This window comes from Sceloporus occidentalis, unplaced genomic scaffold (genome assembly GCF_023333645.1).
Source record: "Sceloporus occidentalis isolate IW3139 unplaced genomic scaffold, rSceOcc1.0.p SCAF_4, whole genome shotgun sequence".
In the NCBI taxonomy this organism is placed as follows: Eukaryota; Metazoa; Chordata; class Lepidosauria; order Squamata; family Phrynosomatidae; genus Sceloporus; species Sceloporus occidentalis.
The window spans coordinates 99870794-99897202 of record NW_028316984.1 but is presented as its reverse complement, the minus strand read 5'-3'; the positions used below and the strand labels follow the sequence as shown (position 1 = coordinate 99897202).

The following is a 26409-nucleotide window of genomic DNA, read 5'->3' as shown; positions in this document are numbered from 1 at the left end:
CTTATTCTTATTCTTATTATTATATACTCTTTGACTAAGGTCTGATTTATTTCTTGAACTCATGATATTTGTTTCAGAATGTGATCCAGCAAAATGCGAGACTGTGGAAGAGATTCCAAACTGCCGAGCAGATCAAACTCTGATTGCTGCTCATGTGGAAGGCACTTGCTGTGTATCCTATATCTGTGGTATGCCCAATTATTTCTTATTGACAGCTTGCAAATTAATATGTAAGAAAAGAAGACTGGCTAGAGGATACAGGATACTGTTTTAAGAGCTGCTATACTATATTGATCATTATCATTATCTTGTATCTTAATTATACTCATTGGCCTGTTACAGACAGCCAAAATAAAGCTGCTTCGAGTCACAGTGGAGGTATGGTGTTTCAATGATGCATGCGTCCTAAGAGTCCAGAAGTCGCGCCAAAGCCATGCTCCAGCCCTTCAGGACTGGAGTGTGGCTTTGGTGTGGCTTCTGGACTCTTAGGATGCATGCATCATTGAAACACCATACCTCCACTGTGACTCGAAGCAGCTTTATTTTGGCTGTCTGTAACAGGCCATTATCTTGTATCTTGATGGGGATCATTTAATGGAAGAGCAAAACAACAATAGAGAGGGGAGCTGTTTACTTACCATTCTAAAGCTTGGGGGTGATTTGTTTATTGTATCTTTTACAATCAAACCCTGGTTCTGCTGCATTGCTGATTAAAGGTTATGAATGAAACACTAGAAAGCGTTCCACTAATATCAGGAGGCAATATGCAAGAAATATAGAGAAATATAGCTGAGAGTTAATCGGAAAAGCTCTTTTGACAGAAAATCCATAGCAAGTACTTTTACACTGTATTGTTAAAAGGTGGGAACAAAGAGCACAGTAAAAGCTCTAACATAACACTGAACCATCTCCTTTCTGGAATGACATTGGTTAGCATCTTCCCTTCTGAAGTATAGTTTCATTATACTTTGTACAAATAATTGGTATGAGTATAGGAAACATAGGGCCAGAACAAACAGCCCTTAAAATATGCCTTCAGGGTGTCATCAGAATGCAACATTTACATATTGTATGCTCTGATGATGCTTTGAAGCTGATGTGAGTGGCTTCAAGACACTCTGGTGGTGCGGCGTTTAGATGCCACATGTCACTGGAGCATCTTGAAGCTACCATGGGACCACAGCACAGCTGCTAAAGGTGGCTTTTCCATGGCCCAAAAAGGAGCAAATCTTTACTGCTCCTTTTTGGGCTGGCTTCAAGGTACATTGGGGTCATGGTGTGTTGTTGCTGTGGCCGCAATCCATCTTCAGAAAGGGAAGCTTCAAGTTGCCCCTTCTTGTCAGTCTGTTTCACTGCATAGAAAGACAAAAATGGAATGCATGTGCACTTTCTAATAAACTATACATTTCTCTCTTTTTTATCAGCATGTGGCATTTGCTCTGATCAAATTCCAGTGTGTCAAGAAGGAGAAGTCCTTACTGTGGATGGCAATACTACAGACAGATGTTGTCCTGCTTACCAGTGTAGTGAGTTACCATTTCTCTGTGGTTGTATTGTTATTCTGCCAGGATCCCCCCCCCCTCCCCAATATAACTGTTGAACTCTTGCAGCCAAATTCCACCAGTGGATGGATTTTAGGCCACAGAGCATGCCCAAAGCAAAGCACCTTGATGAAATTCTTATTATTGTAGACATTTTCCCAAGTATACAATGAGTAGTTCAGTTCTCTGTATGTTTATTCAGGGGTATGCCTAAGTATAAAAAGCCTTTTCACATGCAAAACACAACTGAACATGTCGGTTCAAATGTAAAGCCTAATAGCATAGCTTCCAAGGCTGCAGATCACAGCTTAATTTTATGCAAAGGATTTCTGGGTTGCAAACCAGGGCATAGTTTCATGCTGCAACTACCCAGGCTTTAAATAATCATATATCTGTTGTGTTTAATCATGGATAACAGTAGTAAAATCGTATGTGTGACTACTATATGGCAAGAGATTCCATATCTTGATGTAATATTTACTAGTTGAGTTCTATAGCTGTTAAGCATATAATTAATCGTTCAGCTGTTAAACATGATAATTTTTTGTTGGTGAGGGGAAAGCCAACTACCAGCACAGTTTGGGGACAAGTCTACCCAGATGCTGCCAAAACAATATCAAAACAGAGTTCAAAAACAAAAACACCCAGCTATTGGTTTTGCCAATGCACTGATCACTTTTGACACTCAAAATAATAATAATGATAATAATAATAATAATAATAATAATAGGATTTATTTATATCCCGCCCAATCACTGGGAATCTGGGCAGCTTACAACAGTAGGGATAATACAAAACAGTAGCAATATACAATAACAATAAAGATAAAATAATAAACAAATGTAACATAGCAATACATGGCAAAAAACATAATAATAATATTGTAACAATTCAATAATGACAAAAGCCTAACACAGAAGATTATCAATATGATCAAATCAGTAATAATAAAAAAGAAACCCCCATTTCCAACCCCTCATTCCAAAAAAATAACAAAGCAGATGCCAATAAACAATGAAATAATGAAGGTAATACAGCACAAGTTACAACATTACAGTTAAGAAACTACAATAAAAGATTACAATCTAATCTTTTACAATCTACAAATTTATAGACGTAGTTGATTCATCCAAAGTTCTGGAGACTTTATCGTCAGTCACAGTGTGTACAATATAATACAATATACAGTCATCCCTCCATATTTGCAGATTTGATATTTGCAGATTTGATTATTCACGGATTTCATTAATACGTTCTCTCTAGGACTGTCTAGGTCCTCCAGTGCAACTCTGTGGTCAACTTTAACTAAAAGTTGCACTGAAAGACCATTTATAGCTACTCCAGTGCCATTCTATGGTCAGTGTATGTTGGACATTGACCACACAGTTGCACTGGAGGACCTAGAGGTTCCTAGAGAGGTGTCCTCTCAGGTAAAAACAGTGTTTTTGTTATTTGCGGTTTTTCCATATTCACGGGGGTCTTGTTCCCCTAACCCTAGCAAATATGGAGGGACAACTGTATGTGTGTATGTATATATGTATATATATATACACACACACACACACACACACACTCCTCATTGTCACTTTCAAACAAACTACTCCAATGTCTGCTCCAAACAACTTTCCAACTCTCCAAACAATCCAACTAACCCACATGTGACTAGTCTCTTGGTCCACTTACATAGAAGGTTGACTTTGAGTCATTGTTCTGTGCCACATAGCATGGTGTAAACTTGCAGCAGCTTTGCCTCATGCCATGTGCTCCTGACTCAGCAGTCTGTGGTTGTCCCATGGAATATATATCACCTGTCAATCAAAATATTTTCTATTGTTTCATGCACAATTACTCCAACATTATTTTCAACTTTTGGTTATCAGTTTCAGTAATTCATTTCCTTCTGAGATATTTAACCCAATTTCTATCTCTTCTTGCATTTTAATTTGCAGTTTGTGAAACCTTTCGTTGTCCTGAATTTAAGTGTGTCTTAGGGATGTCTTTGGTAGAAGTGTGGAGTCCAGAAAAGTGCTGTCCATATCGTACATGTGGTAATTGCATTTCTTTTCATTGCTATTTAATTAACTTAGACCAGTGTGTGTGTGATAATGCAAACAGCAAACCTGGATTGTAAACAGCATTCCTGGATTACTGGAAAATATGGACATTTCTAGTAATATGCAAAATTATCAGTAATCTAGCTATAGTGTGGAGAGCAGAGTAGAGTTGTCTTCTGCAGAGATATGTATCATAAGATAACAATGAATATTTTCAAAGTATTTTCTCAACTGACAAAAAGTTTGTCTCCATCTCTATTTTGATCATTTAATTTTATTAGTACTTAAAATTAATAAAATTTAAATGGTTTTATTTCTGGTAAAATCTGAATGGTTTAGGTCTAAAGTTAACATTATTTCCCTTTTGATGGAGTTTTAGAGGATGTCAGAACCTGAGGAGTGTCTTCTTGGCAGGTACAAGGGACAGAAGTAAGAAGGGAGAACTGAAAAGTTTTATTGATTGAATGGAACCCTACTTCCAGTTCTACTAGATATAAAAAATGGGCAGGCAGTTTGGCCTCTACATTTTTTGACTGCCATAACCCTTCACCACTGGTTATACTTACTAGGGTTGATGGGAGCTGTAGGCCAAAAACATATTTTGTATATGTACACATGCCCTCTGGTACAGAGTGTGTATATAGTACAGAGTCCAGTGAAGGTAATTATTTTCAATGTTGTAGGGAGAAAGTGATCTAATGTGCTAAAAATCCTAAGAAAGAAGTCGGATTTGATTGAAAGTAGGTATAGAATGCTGGACAATATCTTGTCTATGATCATCCAATGGAAGATACCTCTGCCATTTAATCACATGGGCTGCTTGAAACTTTATATATAAAAAAACCCAGCTTCATTTATATACTGCTTCATACTGACATAGCAGTGTCTAAGTGGTTAACAACTGTAAGCTAGTTGCCCAACAATCTGGGTACTCATTTTAGCGACCTCGGAAGGATGCAAGCCTGAGTCAAGCTTGAGCCCTTTTGCTGGTCTTCAGCTCGCAACTTTGTGGTTTTGAGTGAGTGGCTGCAGTACAGGCATTTAACCACTGTGCCACCAGGGCTCCTAATCACAATTAATCTGTTTGTTTTACAATGCCAAAATACTTTATTTTTGTTTTTTGGAATGCCTGATGATTGTTGGAATATATCATTTGAGGAAATAAATTTTCCTGGTGTTTCATTGCATTCATTGCATGGATAGATTTTTGAAGACTGATCATGTCCATTTTTATATTATTATTTTAGAGTGTGCATGTGACACAATTCCTAAGCCTCAGTGTAAACTGGTAAGGATATATCTTTCTAAAATATATCATAAATGAACTATCTACAAGCTGTGTATTTTCTTTCCTTCATAGATTTGGGGTACATTTCACTCTGTAACCATTACTTTAAAAATATGGTAAATTTTCTTGCCTTTGTGAAGAAAAGTCAAGCTGTTTATATGCAGATGCAAAAATATCCATTTTCCCTGCTAAGCTGGAGTATATTAGCTTCTTTTTGCTCCAGTTTTTAGCCCCAGAGCATGTCTTCATTGTGCTTTCACGTGTTTTGGAGGCATGGGTCATATAAGCACCTTGTCTTCAAATCAGCTGGAAGCTGCTTTATTTTGCCTTTCTGTTTCACCCCTGAGATACTGCATTGAGAAAATTATAATTGTACTAAATGATTATATTAATTATATTATTACATTGTATTCATTTCTGAAGCCTAAAGGTACTTAAATAAGTACCAGTTCACCAGAAAGTTATAGTAATCTTAGGAACAAAAAATGGTTTGATCACAATACAAATAAAGCAGATATACCTTAACTGTGATAGAGACTGAGACAAGTGCTTACCTGAAGCTTATGATTTTAAGCAGAAATGTTAAACACTTATCAATCAAAAGGAAAGAGCTGCACTGGGGTGAAAAATGAAATTTATTGAATTTTGACACTCAAAGGAAGGAATAGTAAAATATTAGGGTCTATTGTAACGGCCTAATGGTTATACATTTCCTTTTTTATTGTATCGCTATGTATGAGTAAGAAGATAGCTTTCTGATGTTCTTCATGATCTTAATAAGTCTTCAATTCACATTATAGCCGCTTTGATTGTCTTGTCACAGAAAAGCAGGATATAAATAAAAGTTTTATTTATTTATTATTTAAATCCCTCCTGATGTTCCAGAGTGGGAGACTGTAACTCCTGGATAAATTCTTGACTGAATATCCATACACACACCTAGTAAAGTCCCTGGGCCAGATTCCATACCACCTAATTTATTAAAATTTAAGGTGCAAACCACTTCCAGCTCTCTTTTCTTTTATTAAAAATGTTGATAAAGTTCCTGATGCTCGAAATAAAGCAATTTTAATGCCTGTTTTCAAGTAAGGTGACCAAGACCTCAAGCAGCCGGAACAGCAAAAGGAGTGGCCAGAGGCTGCTTCTACCCCAATTGTTGCAGGACCATGGTGTCTGTATGTGGCTGCTGCCATGGTCCTGAACTAGGCCACCAAAAAGGAGCTCTTTTGTTTTTGCTTGCTCCTTTTTGGACTGGTTCTTTTGCCTTGGAGCAGCATTGAGGTGGCTTCCGGTTGCATTTCGGGCATGCATCATCTAAATGCCATGCCCCCAAAGCGGTTTGATGACGGCCCTTTTGGCCTGTCTGTTTCGGGCCCAAATGAGCTATTATTGTACTGTTAGTCTTCTCTCATTTATTAGGAAAGTTTATGAATGCTACCTAAAAAGTGGTAAACATGGTACCTGAATGGAGGAAAACTAAATTATAGATGAGGAACAGTCTGGATTTAAAGCTAGGTGTTCAACTTTAAAGCTGACATTTAGAAAAATAGTCAACTAACAGAGTTTTAGCATTTTAGGATTCTTTTGTGTGAAATATAAAATGCAAGGTTTTGCATGGAAAATAATATGTAAATGTCAGAAGTTTTTTTTTTTTTTTGTACTTTCCACAAATGAATATTTCATAGACAAGACTCAAAATATATTTTTAAAAATCATAAAAAATTTATACAAGTTCTTTTAATCTCAACCAGGATTGTTAAGACTTATCAGATTATTTGGTTTGTGTGTATAAGAAGAAAATAAGCCAAGATTTAGATCCCTTGCAGTGACCTGATCTGGAAATAAATTGCCCCTTCCATTATAGCAGTAGCAATAGCAAGTACATTTCTATACTGCTTATCAGTGCACTTAAGCACTACCTAAGCGGTTTAAAAGTGTAAACTAATTGCCCCCAACAATCTGGGTACTCATTTTAGCGACCTCGGAAGGATACAAGCCTGAGACGAGCTTGAGCTCTTTCGCTGGTTTTGAACTTTCAACCTTATGGTTTGTGAGTGAATGAGTGGCTGCAGTACTGGCATTTAACCACTGTGCCACCAGATCTCCTTATTTACAAATGTCTAATACTGAATCATCTAATACTATTACATCTGAGATGCCATCAAATGCTGCTTAGTGTGAATGTTTGAGCAAGGCAATCTTATTGAAGTTTACTAAGAAGTAAATCTTACTGAGATTGACTAAGTCCCATGGAAGCATGTACCACAACCCTGTACTCATTTGTCTGGTAGTAAACCCCACCAAGTGCAATTAAATCTACTTTTCATTAACCATATAAGATTGCACTGTGAATGACTTTTTTCTGTACAGTAAAATAAAGAACTGTAAGTAGAATAAATTTTGATAGCTTTGAGCTTTTAAAATGTGCACTTTGCTGCTAATAAGAAAGTACAGTGGAGGAAAATGAAATTGACATTGAAATGTCCTATGTATAACATAACATTGATACTTTGCTTCTTGTGACAGGGAGAGAAGGTGATTCTGGATGAACAATTCCAGAACAGCACAGAAAATGTTTGTCACTGCACTAAGTACAAATGTTGTAAGTAAATAAGAGGTTCTACCTGTGGGGGAAAAATGTTATTCTGGTCCTGGGGGACCTCAATATCCCCTTTGAGGCTGGCTCATTAGATCTGACAGGTGCAGCTCGGGAGTTCATGGATTCCATGACTACCATGGGCCTGTCCCACTTAGTCTTGGGTCCTACACATTGTGCTGGTAATACACTCAATGTGGTCTTTAGTACAGACTCGGAACATCCGTGCGCAGAGGTAAATAATATCTCTGCTCTGTCATGGACGGATCATTTTCTGGACAGGGTGGGACTGAAGGCCACTACCCAGATCCCCCTCGGGGGTAGAGGACCTATTAAAATGGTCCACCCTCGAAGGCTGATGGAACCCAAAAGGTTCCAGGAAGCCCTAGAGGGTTTTATGGTTGGGAACGTTGGTGATTCTGTCGAAGCCCTGGTTGATACCTGGAATAACGATCTTACAGGTCATAAGACACTATTGGATTCTTACAGAGTGGCAGTAGATTCAGCAAAGAACACTTTCTATATGCTGCACATATTGCGTCTGCAGAATCTCGTCCACCAGAGCTGTTCAGGGTGGTTAAAGAGTTAATCCAGCTGCCTCCCACCCTGAACCCTTTATTGGAACCAACTAAGGCCTGCTGTGATACTTTTAACAACTTTTTCACAGATAAAATCTCTCAATGCTATCATTATAACAGAAACAATAAGAGAGATATCCAGTGACTCCGTGGACTATATTAAACTAGATCATTTTGAGCTTGTAAATACTGATGAAGTGGACAAGCTCCTTGGAAGTGTAAGGAAGACAATGTGCCCTCTTGATCCTTGCCCATCATGGCTGACAGCTCAGGGAGGGGATGCAATAAAAACATTATTACAACTTATAATAAATGCATCCTTTCAGGAGGGAATATTTCCATCAAAATTAAAACAAGCAATAGTGAAACCGCTTCTGAAAACACCCTTCCTGGACCCCCTGATGAGAAACAACTACAGACCGGACTCCCTTTTACCATTCTTGAGCAAAGTGATCAAGAGGGCAGTTGCCTTCCAATTCCAAACTGTCTTGGATGAAACTTATTATCTGGACCCATTTCAAACTGACTTCATGGCGGGATAAAGAGTTGAGACAGCCATGGTCGCCTTAGTCGATGATCTCCGTCTGAGTATTGACAGGGGAAGTGTGACCCTGTTGGTGCTCTTGGACATCTCAGCGGCCTTGACCATGGTATTCTTCTGGAATGCCTGAGGGAATTAGGTTATTTGGGGCACTGCGCTCCAGTGGCTCCGTTCTTACCGTTTGGGCAGATTCCACATGGTGAAGCTGGGGGATAGCTGCTCCTCTAAGAGAGAGCTGACATCTGGCGTCCCCCAGGGCACCATTCTATCCCCCATGCTGTTCAACATTTACATGAAGCTGCTGGGAGAGATCATTCAGGGACATGGAGTGTGGTGTTATCAGTACGCTGATGACACCCAGATCTATCTCTCTATGTCTCCGACTGTTACAGTGACTAAGGATGGCATCTCTCCTCTGGATGCCTGCCTAGGGTCAGTAATGGGCTGGATGAGGGAAAACAAACTCAAGCTGAATCCAGAGAAAACGGAGGTACTCATGATAGGTACTCCAAGTCCGGGGATGGAGATTTGTTAACCAGTCCTGGACGGGATCACACTTCCCCTAAAGGACAAAGTTCACAGTTTGGGAGTACTCCTGGACTCATCTCTACAGTTATCATCTAAAATGGATATGATAGCCAGAAGTGCTTGGTACCAGCTTTGGCTGATATGCCAACTGTGTCCCTACCTGAACCAAAAGGATCTTGAAACAGTGGTACATGCACTGGTAATCTCTCATTTAGATTTCTGTAACATGCTCTTTGTATCAAGTTCGGAAGCTTCAGTTGGTTCAAAATGGTCACTGGAACATCTAGGTCAGACCATATAACATCAGTGCTAAAATCTCTTCATTGGCTGCCAATTAGTTTCTGGGTGCAATACAAAGTGTTGGTCATTTACTTTAAAGCCCTACATGGCTTGAGCCTGAGCTACTTGCAGGAAAGCTTCTCCCTACATAATCCACCCCCCACTCTCAGAACATCTGGGAAGAATCTATTAGAATATTCAAAGACCAGGTTAACATCAACTTCCCATAGAGCGTATACAGCCATAATCCCCAAGTTATGGAACAACCTACCAGAAGAGATCTGTCTTATTACCACTTTAGATGCCTTCAAGAAGGCACTTAAGATGGATCTCTTCAAGTGGGCCTACCCAACCGATCTTTTATAAAGAACCTAAGAAAGATCCCACTTCTGGCTGTAATTGTGCATTGTAGATGATGTTTTTATTGTTTTATTTGAGTTATGTATTGTTTTATTGCATGCAATCTAGATGTTACTGCTGTTTTATGGTTGTAATCCCACTCGATCCATTGGGAGAGGCAGAAAATATAAATAAGAGAACCATCTCTAAGAAAATATTTCACTGTATGAGCAGTTTTCTCAAGCTTTCAAGAAAAGTTGAACATTCAAATGTTTAATGAATGAATCTGTCAAAGTTATGCTGTTACAAGCAGCAATAAAATGAATCAATATAAAGCCATTGATGGATATTAGTATATTAATTTTCATGCATTACCTGCCCCATGGTTCTTGTGAAGCAACAATAAAAATGTACCTTCTCACTTTCTTTTATTTGAAACAGCAACTGATATCACTTTTGATCATCTGAAGTAAACTTACACAATGTATTTTCTACTTTTGGAAATTTGTTCCAGCAAGAGACAAAGTGTGCCTGAACAATGAAAGAGGTGTTCTGCTTCCTGGACAGTCCATTGTTGAACATTCACCTGATGGGCTTTGTCACACTTCCTACTGCACAAGCATAATTGATCCTGTTACCAAGTACTATCAGATAAATACCTCCACTGTAAATTGTGCAGCAAGGTGCAAATCTGTAAGAAGTTAAGCATTAAACTATGAGTTTTCATTGGTAAATGAAAATAAAAAAGATAGGAATAAAAAGCAGTAGATTATTTTTTTAAATACTACAGGCGATATATATTTACACAGTTTTTACCACCTATATATCACTAATGTAAGGACACTTTGCAAACACTGCTTAACGTGATGCTTATAGTGTTTTCTTACAAGAACTATTGCAATGTAATGACATCTACAGAAGTATATACTCAAGGTTAGAACCCTGTATATGTAATAGTTTCAAGAGTTGTCAGAAGCAGTAGATATGTATAACATATTAAATAAATCTGTTGATTATAAATAAAAATGCATTATCAGTGGATAACATGATTAATTTCAAATAATATTTGGGGCATATGGCTGGCATCCTTTTTACTTATTTAGAATACCATAAATAAGACTTAATAACATTGTAAATATTGCAGTTCACATTTATGAGTGTGGCAACATTACAGTGATCCCAGGTAATCCCAAAACAATCACAGAAGCCCAGCAACCTCACCAAGCAAAGACAGTTTGAAGTACTGGAAAGTGGGATGCTGAATAATGACCCCACCAGCTTCCTCCTACCAGCAAGTCATTGGTCCTTGTCACTTCTTGTCAAACTGCAGAGGTATTGCCCTAAATACCGATAGTGTGGAAAAGTATTTCATGCCTGAGCAGCAGTTTGAGCATCAGTTTGAGATCAATTATCCTAAGTTCAAGCAAAACAGCCTCTGAAATAAACTTTTCTTCTAGTAATACAGTAGTATATTTTAAGAAAGTTGTATCCATGGGTTGTATCCAGTGATGTCACTGCACAACACACTGCTCAAATGTGTTGACAGCATCACAGTACTAGGTATTTGCTTGCACTAGTTGTTCTGCTAGTGCAAGGATGGACAAGTTGTGGCATTCTAAACAGTAATCCCCATGACTGATTTTGCTAGCTAGGCTTAATGGGAGTTGCAGTCCTGTAATATCTGTAGGGCCACAAGTTGCCTAGCCCTTTGCTAGCAGGATACGCTTGCACTTTTCTCACTAGAATTATGTTGGGTACAATTCAGAGTTTTAAAGATTTTCTAATCCTATATAGTTTCATGATATAAAAATACACTGTTGTGTTTTTTATTCTTTGTCACATCTTAATTGAAGTTACTCCCTTGACATTTTCAGCACCAGATGTATGAATCTCCAAAGGATTTAACAACATGCTGTGGAATATGTAAGAATGTATCTTGTATCCATACTTTCAGCAATGGAACACTTTCACATTTTAAGGTAATTAGTGCCTGCATTTCTTCCTGGTGGAGGTATAGGGAGTGTAACTGTTTAACTAAATACAAGTGGTGGATTTGTATTTCCAAACAAAAGTACTCATATTGGAAGAGTTTATTCTTTGATTGGCAGTGAATTTCTGTTCAAATATAAATAACAGCATGAATTAAGACAGATCAGGAAATAAGAATTTGGATATTTCATTTTCAGTGATGCCTCTGCTGGGTAGGATGTGACATACTTGGAGCTCACTATAGCTGTAGTAAATCCATTGCCAGGACACTTCTTGTATACATTTGCTATGTACAAGGCAGCTAAAGAAGTACAAAATTAATTCATTGAAAGTTTATAGATTGTAAAGGAGTATTTGGATTTGGAAGTTGAATAGACAAATTTAGCGGGGAAAGTGTTGACTCTGAGCAGTCTTCTTTCCATGATTTGCTTCTATTAAAAATACTGAGGTGGCAATATTATATAGATATAGAACATGGTAAAATTGGAAAGGAAGGCCACAAATATCCAAGTATAATGAATGCTATGGGATACAGCTGTTTTACTGTAGACAGGCTTGGTATCTTTGCATAAGGGATGGGAGAGGGAAAGAGGACAAATAATATTTTCAGCACATATTTTCAACACAAGTTTGGTATTGCACTTGTCCCCTGTCTTTGGACATCTCATGGGCAAATATGGCCAAAACGCAAACAGAATTCTAGACTAGTATTTCATAACTGGCATAATTCAACATGGTAATTTAAAGTGCCCCCAAGATCATTATGTCTGGGATCTAAAAGTACCTAGCTGCACCAGTGATCACTTAAAGGCTATATATGGAAATTTTCTTTCTTAAGATGGACAGTACAGTGGATGCTTCCCATTCACAGGGGTTTTGATTCCATCCCCCCAAATGGATGGGAAATAATGTGGACAATCAAGGCCCATATTATTTAAGCTTATTTTGACCCAGGTTTTTTATTTCCTGAAAATATTAATGACATTTTGATATGCTTGTATTTCTGATGGTGATTTTAAATAATTAAATAGCCTGGCAGCACCTGGATTTCGAATTGTATCAGATATGAGTGCACAAACACACCAATTGGACCCGTTCTAGTTTCTTCAGCCATCAGCTGCCCACCCTTTAATGAAACAGAGTGTGTAAAGGTCAGTGCTTTGTCCATCTTTTCATTGTTTTAATAGTCTTTTAATTTAAAAATAATGTCTCTTGCTAAATTGTTTTAAACTTATCTTTTCTACTATTATTCTGTTATGTATTGTGGTTACACAGTGTGATGCTTTCTTTCTCAGAATGCATAGACAGCTCCAGAGTACATTTATGATTTTTGATTCTATATTCATCCAGGTTTCTATGACAAACCTAAGGAAAATCCTACTTTTGGCTCTAATACTGAATGTTAGATGATGTTTTTATCGTCCTGAATTGTATTTTTTGTATTTTTAAGTGATGATATTGTGGTTTTATGTTTGTAATCCCTCTTCAATCCATTGGGAGAGGCAGGAAATGTTATTAGCAGGTGTATCATCCTCAGAAAAAAGAGACTAGGACCCACCACCGTGGAGGACTTTAGAATTCTGGAATATTTATTCTTGATGTGTAAGAGAGGTTGACATGGGCAGGAAAAGTATATGGAAGTCCATGTACATCCTGTCATGATTTATGTGGGTCCCTTTCCAATATAACACATAACAACAATGATTGTATGGCACTACATTGTAGTTCTGCAAGCACCCTCCCCCACCCCCCCCCCAAAAAAAAACATTAACATAATACAAAAGAGGATTCACTTCTGGAAATACCACAAGTCCATTTTTAAAATTTACTTTTAATTTAATTTAATTCATTTACATTGTTACACTTTAGTTCAGAGATTCTTAACCTGTGATCCATTGATACCTAAAAGGTCTGTGGATGGGCTTCATGGGGTCAATGAATCAGGTGCAAATGCTTTTTGGCAGTTTCCTTCTTGTTACTGAAAATTGTATATAAATTCATTTTTCTGAGGAAAGGATCCATAGCTTTTCTTCTCAAAGGTGCCCATGACTTCCCCAAATGGTTAAAAACCAGTGCCCTAGATTTTAGTCGGCTTACCATTTAGAATCCTTAAAAGAGCAGCTAGTATGACATAGTGGTTTGAGTGTTGGACTGTGACTCTGGAGACCAGGGTTTGAATCCCAGCTGTGCCATGGCAACCGACTGGGTGACCTTGGGCAAGTCACACTCTCTCAGCCTCAGAGGACGGCGAACCTCCTCTTAACAGATCTTGTCAAGAAAACCCTGCCTTAGGATTGCCATATGGTGGGAATGATTTGAAGATACACAACAACATCAACAAAGGCTTGGTTATGTCATTTCCAATATGTCATTTTTTATAATATGAGGAATATTGACTTACTGATAAAGAAAGATTTCTTAGTGGGACTGAATATTCGTATTTTGTTCTAATTCAGGTTGGAGGATATATTGTGCCATTTCTAGAAGGGTGCTGCAAAACTTGTAAGTAAAGCATCATTATTGTGAAATAGGTTTTTGGGCACTGGTTGTTAAAAATATCTAATTTATACTGTAATAAGCAGTGATGCACAATGATGATGATGACAATGGTTGTAAATCTAATAATTATTATTAATATAATGAAAGTAACAATAATGACAGTAATAAAATATGTGTATCAGTTGGTTAGAACCAAAGTGATTTTATTTATTCCAAAATCAATAGACTTTCATTTCAAGTTTATTTGGAATCTCTGTCTATATGTTTATGAAAGACTGCAATAATTGCAAAGGTGATAGAATTGTCTAGTTGAGACACTGCTGAATTTTTATTAAAACTATGGTAGATGAATGATTACTGAGGCCAAAATGATACCAACCTGTTGTCCTGCTGACGGACTGAATGTACTGCTACATTTCTGCCTTTAGTAGCAGTTCAGTCAGGTATTATCAGGCAAAATGTAACAAGCTTCTGATTCGGTTGAGAGTAGGGGGCAAGAGCTGGAAAATTACAAATCTATTCATTTTCTTTTCTTTTAAATGCTTTTTGTAGCCATTTGATTTATTCAGCTCTTACTGCCAGGAAGTTCTTCCTAATGTTTAGGTGAAATCTCTTTTCCTGTAGCTTGCATCCATTGTTCCAGGTTTTATTCTCTGAATAGCAGCAGAAAACAAGCTTGCTTCATCCCCAATTTGACACCCCTTCAAATACTTAAACAGAGCTATCGTATCACTTTTTAACCTTCTCTTCTCCTGGCTAAACATTCCCAGCTCCCTATGTCTCTCCCCATAGGGCATGATTTCACCATTTGGGTCGCCATGTTCTGGAGACACGCTCCAGCTAGTCAGCATCTTTTTTGAATTGTGGTGCCCAGAATTGGACAGAGTATTCCTGGTTAAGTCTGACCAAAGCAGGATAGAGTGGCCCTATTAACTCCCTTGCTCTAGACACTATATTTCTATTGAAATATATTCTATTGAAATTGCTACTGAAATTGCTATTGAAATTCTAGCCTAGAATTGCATTGGCCTTTTTAGCTGCCACATCACACTGTTGACTCATGTTCAGCTTGTGGTCTACATCCCTTTCGCACATGTTGTTGTTAATTCAGGTATCCCCCATCTTATATCTATGCATTTCATTTTTTGTCTTAAGTGCAGTATCTTACATTTCTCCCTGCTGAAGTTCATTTTATTAGTTTTGGCCCAGCTTTTTAATCTATTAAGGTCATTGGAAATTTTGATCCTCTTCTCTGGGATATTAGCTATCCTCCTAATTTAATATGCAAATTTGATAAGCATGCCCTCTTTTCTTTCATCCAAGTCATTGATAAAGATGTTGAATAGCACTGGGACCAGGACAGAACCCTGTGGCATCTCACTGGTCACCTCTCTCCAAGCTGAAGAGGAGCCATTGCTGAGCACCCTTTGGGTTTGGCCAGTCAGCCAAATTATAAATCCATTTAACAGTTGCATTGTCTAGCCCACATTTTACAAGCTTGTTTGCTAGAATGTCATGGGGAACTTTGTCAAAGGCCTTACTGAAATCAAGATGTGCTATGCCTACAGCATTCCTTTCATCTACCAAGCTGGTAATTGTATCAAAAAAGAGAGATCAAATTAGTCGGCAAGACTTGTTTTTGAGAAATCCATGTTGACTTTTTGTGTTTATGGCATTCCCTTGTAAATATTCACAGACTCTCTGTTTAATAATCTGCTCTAGAATCTTTCCTGGTATCGATGTCAGACTAACTGGGCAATAATTGCTAAGATCTTCTTTTTCCCCCTTTTTGAAGATGGTACAAAGTTGAAGTTCATAAAATAAAATGACATCTCTTTTCTGTTTTCATTTCCAATATCATTTCCTCAAAATATAAAGGTACGGTAATGTTTACAGGAAAGGAAGAGCTGTTAAAATGAAAATTATTACTCTAATATATTAGAATTCTCCTGAAGGCATTAGTTTCCCTGTAAAGTACATAAATCACATGATCACACTTAACCAGAGAGGAAGTCCCATTGAATTTGGCTGGATTTACTTCCAAGCCAATGAAATTAAGCTATAGATGGTGCAGCTCCATATCTGCACTAAAATCTGGCACAGATCAACATGTCTCTGATGGACTGTGCCCAATGTGAAGTGATTAGAGTGTGGAACTTTTCATGAGGGAGCTGGGACAGTATCCACCAATAATATTCTATTGGCAGAATAGTGCCATCCAGCAGAATTTGAAAGCAGAGTTCCTCTCTCACTTCATTTCCCTGTGAATTCCCAAAACCAGATCTGTAGAATTAGGAAATCCTCTGGATGTGGAGACATGGATAATTGAAAGGGAATGAGAAGTAAAGTTCTTTTGCAACCACAAGTGGAAGTTGGATTTAGCACACGGTTCAGATCTTTGCTCAAGTATGAGGCACACTTTCAGACTAACCTATCATACAGCATTGCTACAAGGAAAAGAATAGAATAATCTCATGTATTACTTTGTACATGTGTATGTATAATGAAAAATGAGTGCCATAGAAGAAAATTGGGATATGAGCATGAAAAATAAGTTACTATTTTGTGTAACTTATGGAGAAGGAACATACTCAACAGCTACTACATATAAAAGAAAATTATAGCTACAACTTGATTTAAGTGAAAAATATGGATGTATTTGCTATATATATTTTAAATGTGAAACAGGGATCTAGAAATCATGCTGAACACAACTTCATAAAATTCATGTAGAAATGTTAATATCAAGTTGCCTGAACTGAGGTAAATACAACCTGAAACAATGTATGTCAAACAGCTATCTCATTAGCAGACTCAGATGCAGACTGCTTAAATATATGTGGCATAAAGCAATTTGCAAGATTTTGGTTGAGAGAAAGACAGTGGAAGACTTGGCATGGCAACAGTGCTGTTTCTCTCCTTCTGTGTCACATAAATAACATCATCTCTGCTGGCAGCTTGAGTGGTGTGTTAGCAGGACAAGATTTTGGCCACTGCCATTATCCTTTATTCCCCTACAATTTTATATTGTAGATGATGGTGTCCCTGAATGGCACAGTAAAATTTTGGGCAGCCATTGGAATTTCTTTTGCCACATACAAATGGAACTTGTGTGAAACCATAGACTAGAAGAATTTCAGGGGACTGGGTCCCTTTTTGAACATTAATCAGTCATCAAATGTTGAATACTAATTTGGGGGCAGATATTTCTTTTGTAATGTGTTCAATTTGTAATATTCTTATTAGGTTTTGGAATATCATTGTTGCTCCCATTCCCTGTTAGCCCAGTCAGTCCTACACCTAGTGCTTACTGTAACACAGGTACATTTTATTGGAAATCATTGGAACAAAGAAGCCAGAACCATTGTTGATTTCCAACAATGTACTCCCTCATAGGAGCATAAAGTGTTAAGATTCCAAAACTCTGGCTGAAAGAAGCTGCATTATAGTATTAACTATCACTATTCAGATTTGCCACATACCTTTATAATTTGCACTGTATGGGCAGTGCATTGTTGTTAGCCAGCAATGTACTGTTGGTAGCGAACTTTTCAGGTTGAGTCTCCTTTATCTGAAATACCAAGGATCAGAAGTGTTTTTTATTTTTATATTATTTATTTATTTGTGGATTTTTGGATATTTGTATATAATGAGATACCTTGGAGATTGGGACCCAAGTCTAAACATAAAATTAATTTATGTTTCATATATACTTTATATACATAGCCTGAAGGTAATTTTATACATTTATAATAGTATATTTGTAATAGTTTTGTGCACAGTTTTGTGCATCAGAAAGTAATGGTGTCACTATCTCAGCCACCCTTTTGGGCAGTTTTGGATTTTGGAGTATTTCAGATTTTGGAATTCTGGATGAGACATACTCAACCTGTATTTAGTTTCTTGCATGACTATTCTTTTTGCATACTCCACTAATTACCGTAGTACTGTAGAACATAGAAACTAATTGCTTGTTAAAGCTTGCTGATCTAAAGATAGCCATGGTCAATGAAATGGTATAGGCTGAATGAATATCTAAATAGTGTCATCTGTTATAAAACATTACTAAAATCATAATATGATATTGGTATATGAGGAGGCATACTGCAGATGTATGAACAATGAAATGTATGCAACCAGTTCAAGTAAAAGTATATAGATTTTTTTTACATTTTAAATGTGCTTTATTCATTAAAAAGTAAAAATACAATAAAGGATTTCCTCTTTTGTTCAGGGCTTCTCCTTGTTTCTGAATGCAATAAGTGTGGGAACAGATTAGATGGGTCTTTAGCCTCAACCAGTAAGAGTCTTCTTACATTCTTAACAACTAGTCATGCCTTTTGACTTCTGACTGAGGTAGATATCTAACACACAAATTCTCACAGAAGTCAGTGTGGCTTTAACTGGACCTTACTGGTTTGTTCAGTAAGAAAAAGCGGCCGCCTGGCTCGGCAGGCAGGCCGCTTTGCCGCTAGATGCGGCGCGAACTACAAGCCCCAGATGCCTCTGGGGCTTGCCCCGGCCCCTGATTGGTGTGTGGGGCGGATGTATGCTGCTCCCACCCCGCAACGCTCTGGGGGCCGGGCTCTATGGTCTGGGAGTTCCGGTCCTCCAGGGCAGCTCATTGGCTAGCTGCCCTGGAGGAGGAGTCTCCCAGATCGGGTGATCTGGGGGCGGAGCCGGGGCCTATATAAGGCCGCGCGGCTGGCTCTGGCCCTCAGTCAGCGCTTGGCTCCAGCTGGGAAGGAGCCAAGCTGAAAGGGAGCAGACGGCTGTGTGCTTCTCCCTCCCACCCACCGCTTTCTTTGTGGGTTTGCTGTCACAACTGTGGGGCGGCAGCATAGGCCAGGATCTGCACGGTGTGGTACCAGGGCTACGGAGCTCTGGTTTGGGAGTCAGTAGGGACCCGGGGGCAAATTGGGCAAGCGTATGGCCATTGTGGGGGCCATAACGCAAGGACGCCTCCCAGTGACCAGGGGCTTAGAGAATATGTGAACACACGACAGTGGTGCGGTCAAGCGGTGTTCATTAGCCCCTAGGTCATCTCAATGCCTGGTGGGTACCAGGTTTTGCTATCAGACAAACATGGGGTCGTCTGATATTTTCAGATCCTGACCTTATGCTTTATGCCAACCCTTCCAATGGTTTGCTTAATAAAGTTGTGGCCTTTCTTCCAATTTGGTCTCCTGTGGTTTTTTGAGCAAGCTTCTGAGGCAAAAATGTTAACTGAGAGGAGTAGCAACCTCTATAAAAGCAATGAAAGTTCAATTTCTATGTACATGGCATTAAGACGAGCAACAAAATCCTTTCAATTCCAATTTAAATTTGTTTGTAGATTGTGCTCTACAATGATGGTTATTGGTAAATTATTTGCATGATATTACTAGAGATATTCATAGCTGCAACATGACAGAGTAATTTGTGCAAGTGTAACAATACTGTAGTCCTATCATGTCTAGTGAAGCAAGTCTGTCTTATTTTGCTGATTGCTTGTTCTTCATTGGTAATGTGTAAAATAGATTTACCTTTGTTGTGGTCTCCCTGAATCACAAAAATGTGCTTTATGCCTACACAGAACTTCTTCCAGAATATTCTAAAACTTAGGAACTTTGCCCCCACTTCCTCACCTTACATACTTAAGTACACTTCAGCTAAGTCTCTTCTTTCCTTTTTCTCTACCATATGAGCAGCATTAAATGGAGAGTTCTCCTGCTGTGATTTCTCACCCAGATATGCTGAGTGATTTTCTTATATTTAATTTAACATCATTTAATCTGTTTGAGGTTTCCCCTCACATTTCCTTCTTCATTATTTATAGACTACTTTGAGTGAATTATTGAGGCTCCCACAACCAGTTCTTTAGTGAATGGACTCTCCAGATTTGTTTAAGTTGTCTGCTCTGTATATGGATAAATTGGCGTGCTCAGATAGAATCATAGACCAACCCCTTGCCATGCAGGAATACACCATCAAAGCATCCCCAACAGATGGCCTTCCAGCCCATTTAAAAACTTTCTAAGAAAGATACTGTACAACATTCTGAGGTAGTGTGTCCCACTGTCAAACAGCTCTTACCATCAGCAAGTTCTTCCTAATGTTTAGGTGGAATCTCTTTTCCTGTAGCTTGAATCCATTGCTCTGTGCCTTAGACTCTGGAGCAGAAAAAACAAGCTAGCTCCTTCTTGAACATCCTTTCAGCTATTTAAATATGGCTATCATGTAACCTCTCTAGACCACTCCTAATAAGGTATGGCTTCCAGAACTTTCACCATTTTGTTCACGCTCTTCTGGATACTCAGATGGACACTTAGACACTCATACATCTCGGTCACAAAACCAAGATTGGTCACAAAACCAAAACCAATCTTTTCTGATATATAGAAGCTTTGCCAAACAAGTCTTGAAAAACTGGCAGATTAAACTACAACTGGCCACCTGAGAAGACACTTTGATGTCCACCGATTTGGTGGTTAATGATTTGGTGCTCAATACCATGCCACCACCCTTGATGATGTCCTTCTCACATAGAGCTATGGATTCAAATCTCAGTATGTGCTGGCCAAATGGCCGTAATAAAGTTATTATTATAAGGTTATTATCTCAGTATCAGACTTGGGTCTGATGGCATCTTCTGCCTCTGTGATAATTTCAGTGCTGGCTACTGCAACAACATTAGTCTTGCCTCTTGGGCAAATCACCTCCCTCTAATCAGGCAGGAATTTTGATAAATCAACATGTAAACATAATCTTTCTCAAAATAAGACAGAAAAGGCTACTAAGCAAACAAAAGCAAAGAAGGCTGAGAAATCAAAAGTCAGATCCTCTATTCAGAAAATGCAGTCACCTCCACATGTATACTGACCCACTCCTTTGATACCTGTCTTCTGAACATCATCTACCTCAGTAATTACCTCTGTTCAGACATTGCAACAGTCTCAGGCTGCCATGTTGCTATCAATGTCTTTGCTACCATGAGTTCCAGAAATTCCTGTACGATCTGTTGGTGCAGATCTTACTCCATTGGTTGGAATTGATGAGATAGATACTCATGAGATGCCACCTAATATCCTCAGTATAGGATCCTCCTGCTGAGAAGGACAGATTCAAAAGGTGTCACAAGTGTGCAAATCATATTCTGAACCTGACAGATGTTGGTATCACATTCTACACATCCCTCCTACATTTAGGAGATTTTCACATGGGGACAGGATAGGGACAGGATTGCTCCCCCCCCCTGTCCTTATCCCATCCATGACCTGAGTGAAAGTGATAGCACAAATCACTTTCACACGAAAGCAGGCTGAAAAACACTTTCAGTCATCAGCTGAAAGAGCTTTCAGCTATCATGATAATAATGGGTTCTTCTGTTATTACAAAAGACTGTAAATGACAGGAAAAAGCATTTTCAGCTAATGGCTGAAAGCACTTTTCAGCCTGCTTTCATGTGAAAGTGATTTTTGCAATCACTTTCACTCATGCTTCCCAGGTGGCTGAATGATGTTCAGCATGCTTGTGAGTGAAAGTGATTCACATGATCACTTTCACACGCACTTCCTTGCTGTGTCATTTGTGAAAGTCATTCCCACAATCAGGCAGAAAGGATGGGACAGGGATGGGATAATGATGCCTCATCCCTAAGGCCATAATCTCCTCAGTATTAGGATTATCATTGCTGTTTTTTGCATTATAGTGATCAAGGTAGGTACTTGAGGAAAGGTTCACCTTAGTTTGTTTGTTCTGAGCACCACTGAGAATTAAGATTGTGCCTAGGATTTGAAGATACACTGGTAGAAACTATTTTTCTAGGTCTTCTTCCTGTCATTAAGATCAATGACAGATCCCTTTATTATACAGGTTACCCTCTACATTGATACTCAAGATGGGGCATAAGGGATTACTCTAATTCATGATGTGAGGTCCCTGTCCACCATTTTGAAACTGTCATCACTTGTCCTGCTCTCCTTCAGCCACAGTCTGTCATCTTTTTTGTCTGTGTCTCCAATGGTTTGCATTGGGCTGATCCTGACAAAGTTTCCTGTGTTCTTTGATGAGTGGAATGCTCCTGTTTTATATCTTTTCTCCTTTCCCCTTGTTGACTAGGTTTATAGTGAATATACAGGATGACAGATCAAACTGAGTACTTGTAGCCACATTGGTGGTACCTTTCATCTGCCATTGGAAGTGGAGCACACCTTCCAGGCATCAGAGTCCATTCTCCATCCAGACTTGGCAACTATGCACCTGACAGCATGGAGGGTTGCTCCTTCCCTCGATGACTACTGATCATTTTACAGACATCAAGGGAGCTTTCAATTGTTCTCATACTCTCAAAGTGGAATCAGTTCCTGTATTTTGTTTGAGACTGCTCTGACCATTCTGGAGGTCTCTATCTCTCTGTACTATCCTTTTCCTCCTAGAAAAAGGGAGGAAATCTAGCAGATCTAAATACTAGACTTGCTCCTGCTAAGGTATCCCTCTCCTCAGATTCTTTACTAATTCCAATGAAAACTCTTCCATAATGACTGTTGGTTTCCTTGGCTCAACTGACAAAATCCCTCTCCAAGCCTTTTGCCATGGCTGATTTATATTTATTCACATTGAATAGGCCTTCTTAATTGTGACTTTAGTCAGATAGGTTAAAGTCACAACAGGCAAACTTGATGGCTGTCTGTTCTGATGATCCTTACCTGTCCCCTCCCCCCCAAAATAAAGTTGTGTTGTTCGCTGATATTTCCTTTTTGCCCAAAGGCAATAGAACTTGTTACAGCCAGCACTGAACCTTTCACCACCATTACGCAAAGCATTACATTCCTTAGAAGTGAGAAGGACCTTTTCACATCTGGCCTTCTATGTCTGGCCTTTTGTAAAACCTTGTGACTCTTTGGAAAATATTCTGAGCCAAATAAGGGTCTATTAATCTTCCCCCAAAGAATGTTAAAGTGAGTAATGAAAACGTTTATATACACTATGAACTTTTCCACCTTCCAGCTCCAGAAGGTCTTAAGGTCCATGTCTTTGACAGCCTTTCAAAAGAGGATTCTGCTGCCAGAATTTTGAAGTGTTGCAAATTACAACCTTCTTGTTTGAACGTGCGAGCAAATGTCTTTGATCATGTAATCCTATCATCCTTACAGTCCTGTCATGGGATCCTCCTAGACTGAGTCAGTGTGCTAGTCATTTGAGTAACAAAGACTATGAAAATGAAGATCAGGTTGCTTATCTAAAATTGAGGTTCTTTGCACAGTTGTCTATGAATTCACACAACCTTCCCTCATCCCCCTTTTCCATATTGACTTAGAATGTGATGGACATGGAACTGAGAAGAGAGAGCTGTGGCACATTTGAGCATGTGGAATGAAATAATAGAGGTGGGGTTCCTACTGAAATTGCTGAGCTCCTAGCTGAATGTTCTAGGAGAGGTTCTACACAGGTGCAGAACCCATTTGTGTGAATTCACAGATGCCTCTAAAAGAACCACAGTTAACAGCTAAGCAAGCTGCTTTTATTGTTCAGAGGCATGGAAAGAGAGTCAGATGTAGACATTTTATTTAGGATTCAGTTCTACTGTTGCTACATTTCCTGTCTAGTTCTGTGTACATGGTTGGAAAATAGTATAGCATCTGTTGTATTGTGTTGACTTGGGACACCAAGTCATAATATGTTATGCTCTTAGTATGGAATGATTAGAGCTCAAACATCAAATCGTTTGCAATGGAGATTATTCTTGTATAATTCACGCAGATTTGGCACTGTGAGTGTTGCTGTATACATCATATTGACTTTGATGTTCAACAATAGCTTAGTTACAGTGAGTTCAGCTACATTTAAGCTACTTTCATTCTGCTGTTTCAGTGTTGGAGTCGGGTAAGATAGGATGTAAAGATAGGATATATAAATGCTACTGATTTTCACTAAGAGAACTTGCCTTGGATCTTTGGGGCAGACGCATTCACATCTATGTGGATACTAAAGCAGCATGATAAAATTGGAGTCAGACATCAACTTTTTTGGATTTAACTTCTGCAGATTTGTTTGTTCACAAGTTTGTAGCTGCTGCTTAACTAGCAGTGTAACTGCTGCAATGTAACTGCTGCATAATTACTCCAAGCAGCAGCTATATTGCACTTAGCCCTGTCCCTTCCATGACAAGTAGTTTATGCCATACATGCTGACCATATTCTCCTGTTTCCTATGTCCTGGGTGATACTGGTGGTGGTGGTGGTAGCAATAATTGGGAGTGGCAGCAGGGGTTTCTCTTGAGGGTTGCTGGTTCTGCCTCTCTCCCTCCTTCTCCATCTGCTGCTACTGCTGTTCCCCCACTCACTTTACGAGACTCTCTTTGGCTGAGATCTCCAGAGTTCTGCAAGTGGTGAGCAAAGAAAGCAGTGAGGCAGTCCAGGTCTGGCCCATCCACAAGATGAAGGGGAGGAGGAGCTAGAGCTTGCCCTAGGTCTAAGTGACCTCACATGGCCAGGCTGGTGTAAGTGGCTCATCCTTATCCTCCTCTTATGCTCTGTCTCATTTCCTGTCAGCAGCCATGGCCTATTGCTCCCTTTGCTACTTTGGCACCACAATGCCTCCTCCTCGTCCTCCCCCTGAGGGTGCCTTCACCAGACCTACATCACTTCTACTGGTCTCCAAAGTCTTCCTTCCCTTTGCTTCCTCTCCACCTCCCAGACTGCAGAGAGGCAGATGCCTTGGCTGCCTCTGTTGCAAAAAAATTTCCTTCAATGTCACTATCCTAGGAGGTGGAGGATACAAACAGAATTGACAGAGATCTGATGGAGATGGCCTTGGAATGAGGTAGAGGCATTAAGCTGCTAGTGGTCAAGGGAGTAATGGATCATGGCTGTAGGCAAGAAAGGAGATGGAGAGGAGAATGGGGGTGAGGAAGATGAGAGGTTGCTGCTGCTGGCCTAACCTTGCTGCAGCTGTTTCAACAATATCCTTCAATTCCATCCTCTTCCTCTTCCTTCTTCTTGAGAAGGATGATGACAGCGACTGTATTCTGTAGCATGCATGTTTGGGGGGGGGAGGGCTACATATATTTACGGTTTTTGTACCTTCACTAGGGTCTGGTGTCCTTAATCCCCACAAATGTGGAGGGATGACAGTTGTAGTCTTGGACATAAAAATAATACCTTTAAAATAATAGTTGAAATTATTGGAACATTACTGGGATAAATATATTGGGGATTAAATTTCTGTCATTTTGGAAGGTGGATTTCAGGCTGTTGTCCTCTAACCATGTCACTGATACAAGCTACATTCATTTACGTGACAGTTATACTGGAACATTAGCTTCTGTCTTTTGCCTATTTATAGTCTAAGTAACAGAACATTTTAAAAGTCTGAAAAACCTCAAGAGTTAATACTTAGTTTTTAGATTTTTTTGAGGTATGTTTACAGGGGCAAATTTGTTTACTGAACTGCCTAAAATTTGAGTTGATGTTTTCCAATCAATTCATTGTTTTTAGGCAAAGAAGATGGGAAATTTTGTAAAAAGGTGACTGTTAGGATGACAATACGCAAGAATGACTGTCGAAGTAATACACCAGTAAGTACATGACCAGCAGTGCCTCATTGCTGTTCTCACCTTATTGCCATCAAGGTTTAGCATTATTGTTTGTTGTGAGTCATGCATTATGTTTAGCAATATTTATTTACTCATAATTATTTTGATGTTTATTTCCAGGTAAACATTGTTTCCTGTGATGGAAAATGTCCTTCTGCAAGCATCTATAACTATAATATCAATACATATGCAAGATTCTGTAAGTGCTGCAGGGAACTTGGGCTGCATAGGCGAAATGTGCAACTGTATTGCAGTGGCAACTCAACCTGGGTCAGCTATACAGTTCAAGAACCCACAGACTGTTCCTGCCAGTGGTCATGAAACAATCCTAAAAGAAGTCAGTGTGTTCAACATCATTGAAGGAACCGAATATGATTCTCAGAATTATAACAGAGAACTGATCTCTCACCTTTTGACAATGAAGTTGTCTAAATGACCATTTAAATTAGACTGAATGCCAATGTGTTTTGGACTGCTAGGTATTTTCATGAGTGAAGCTATGTCTTTTTTTAAACAAACAAACAAAGTCAGCTTTCCAATGGAATACTTGGAATATTCTAGGGAGTGGTTAGTATGATACAGTTGGCCACTGATTTAACAGA

General features: G+C 38.9%; 1 protein-coding gene across 1 annotated transcript in view; it reads left to right on the top strand.

Annotated features, from left to right (window-relative positions):
• LOC149314412 (otogelin-like) overlaps window positions 1–26128 on the top strand; it is a 164617-nt gene extending 138489 nt beyond the window's left edge. The window contains exons 45-55 of the mRNA XM_089523100.1: window positions 78–188; window positions 1425–1526; window positions 3491–3589; window positions 4843–4883; window positions 7410–7489; window positions 10263–10437; window positions 11619–11723; window positions 12765–12884; window positions 14190–14235; window positions 25710–25789; window positions 25928–26128. Of these exons, the coding sequence (XP_089379226.1) occupies window positions 78–188; window positions 1425–1526; window positions 3491–3589; window positions 4843–4883; window positions 7410–7489; window positions 10263–10437; window positions 11619–11723; window positions 12765–12884; window positions 14190–14235; window positions 25710–25789; window positions 25928–26128 (1160 nt within the window). The remainder of the gene's footprint in view (window positions 1–77; window positions 189–1424; window positions 1527–3490; window positions 3590–4842; window positions 4884–7409; window positions 7490–10262; window positions 10438–11618; window positions 11724–12764; window positions 12885–14189; window positions 14236–25709; window positions 25790–25927) is intronic.
• Window positions 26129–26409: the final 281 nt, after the last annotated feature.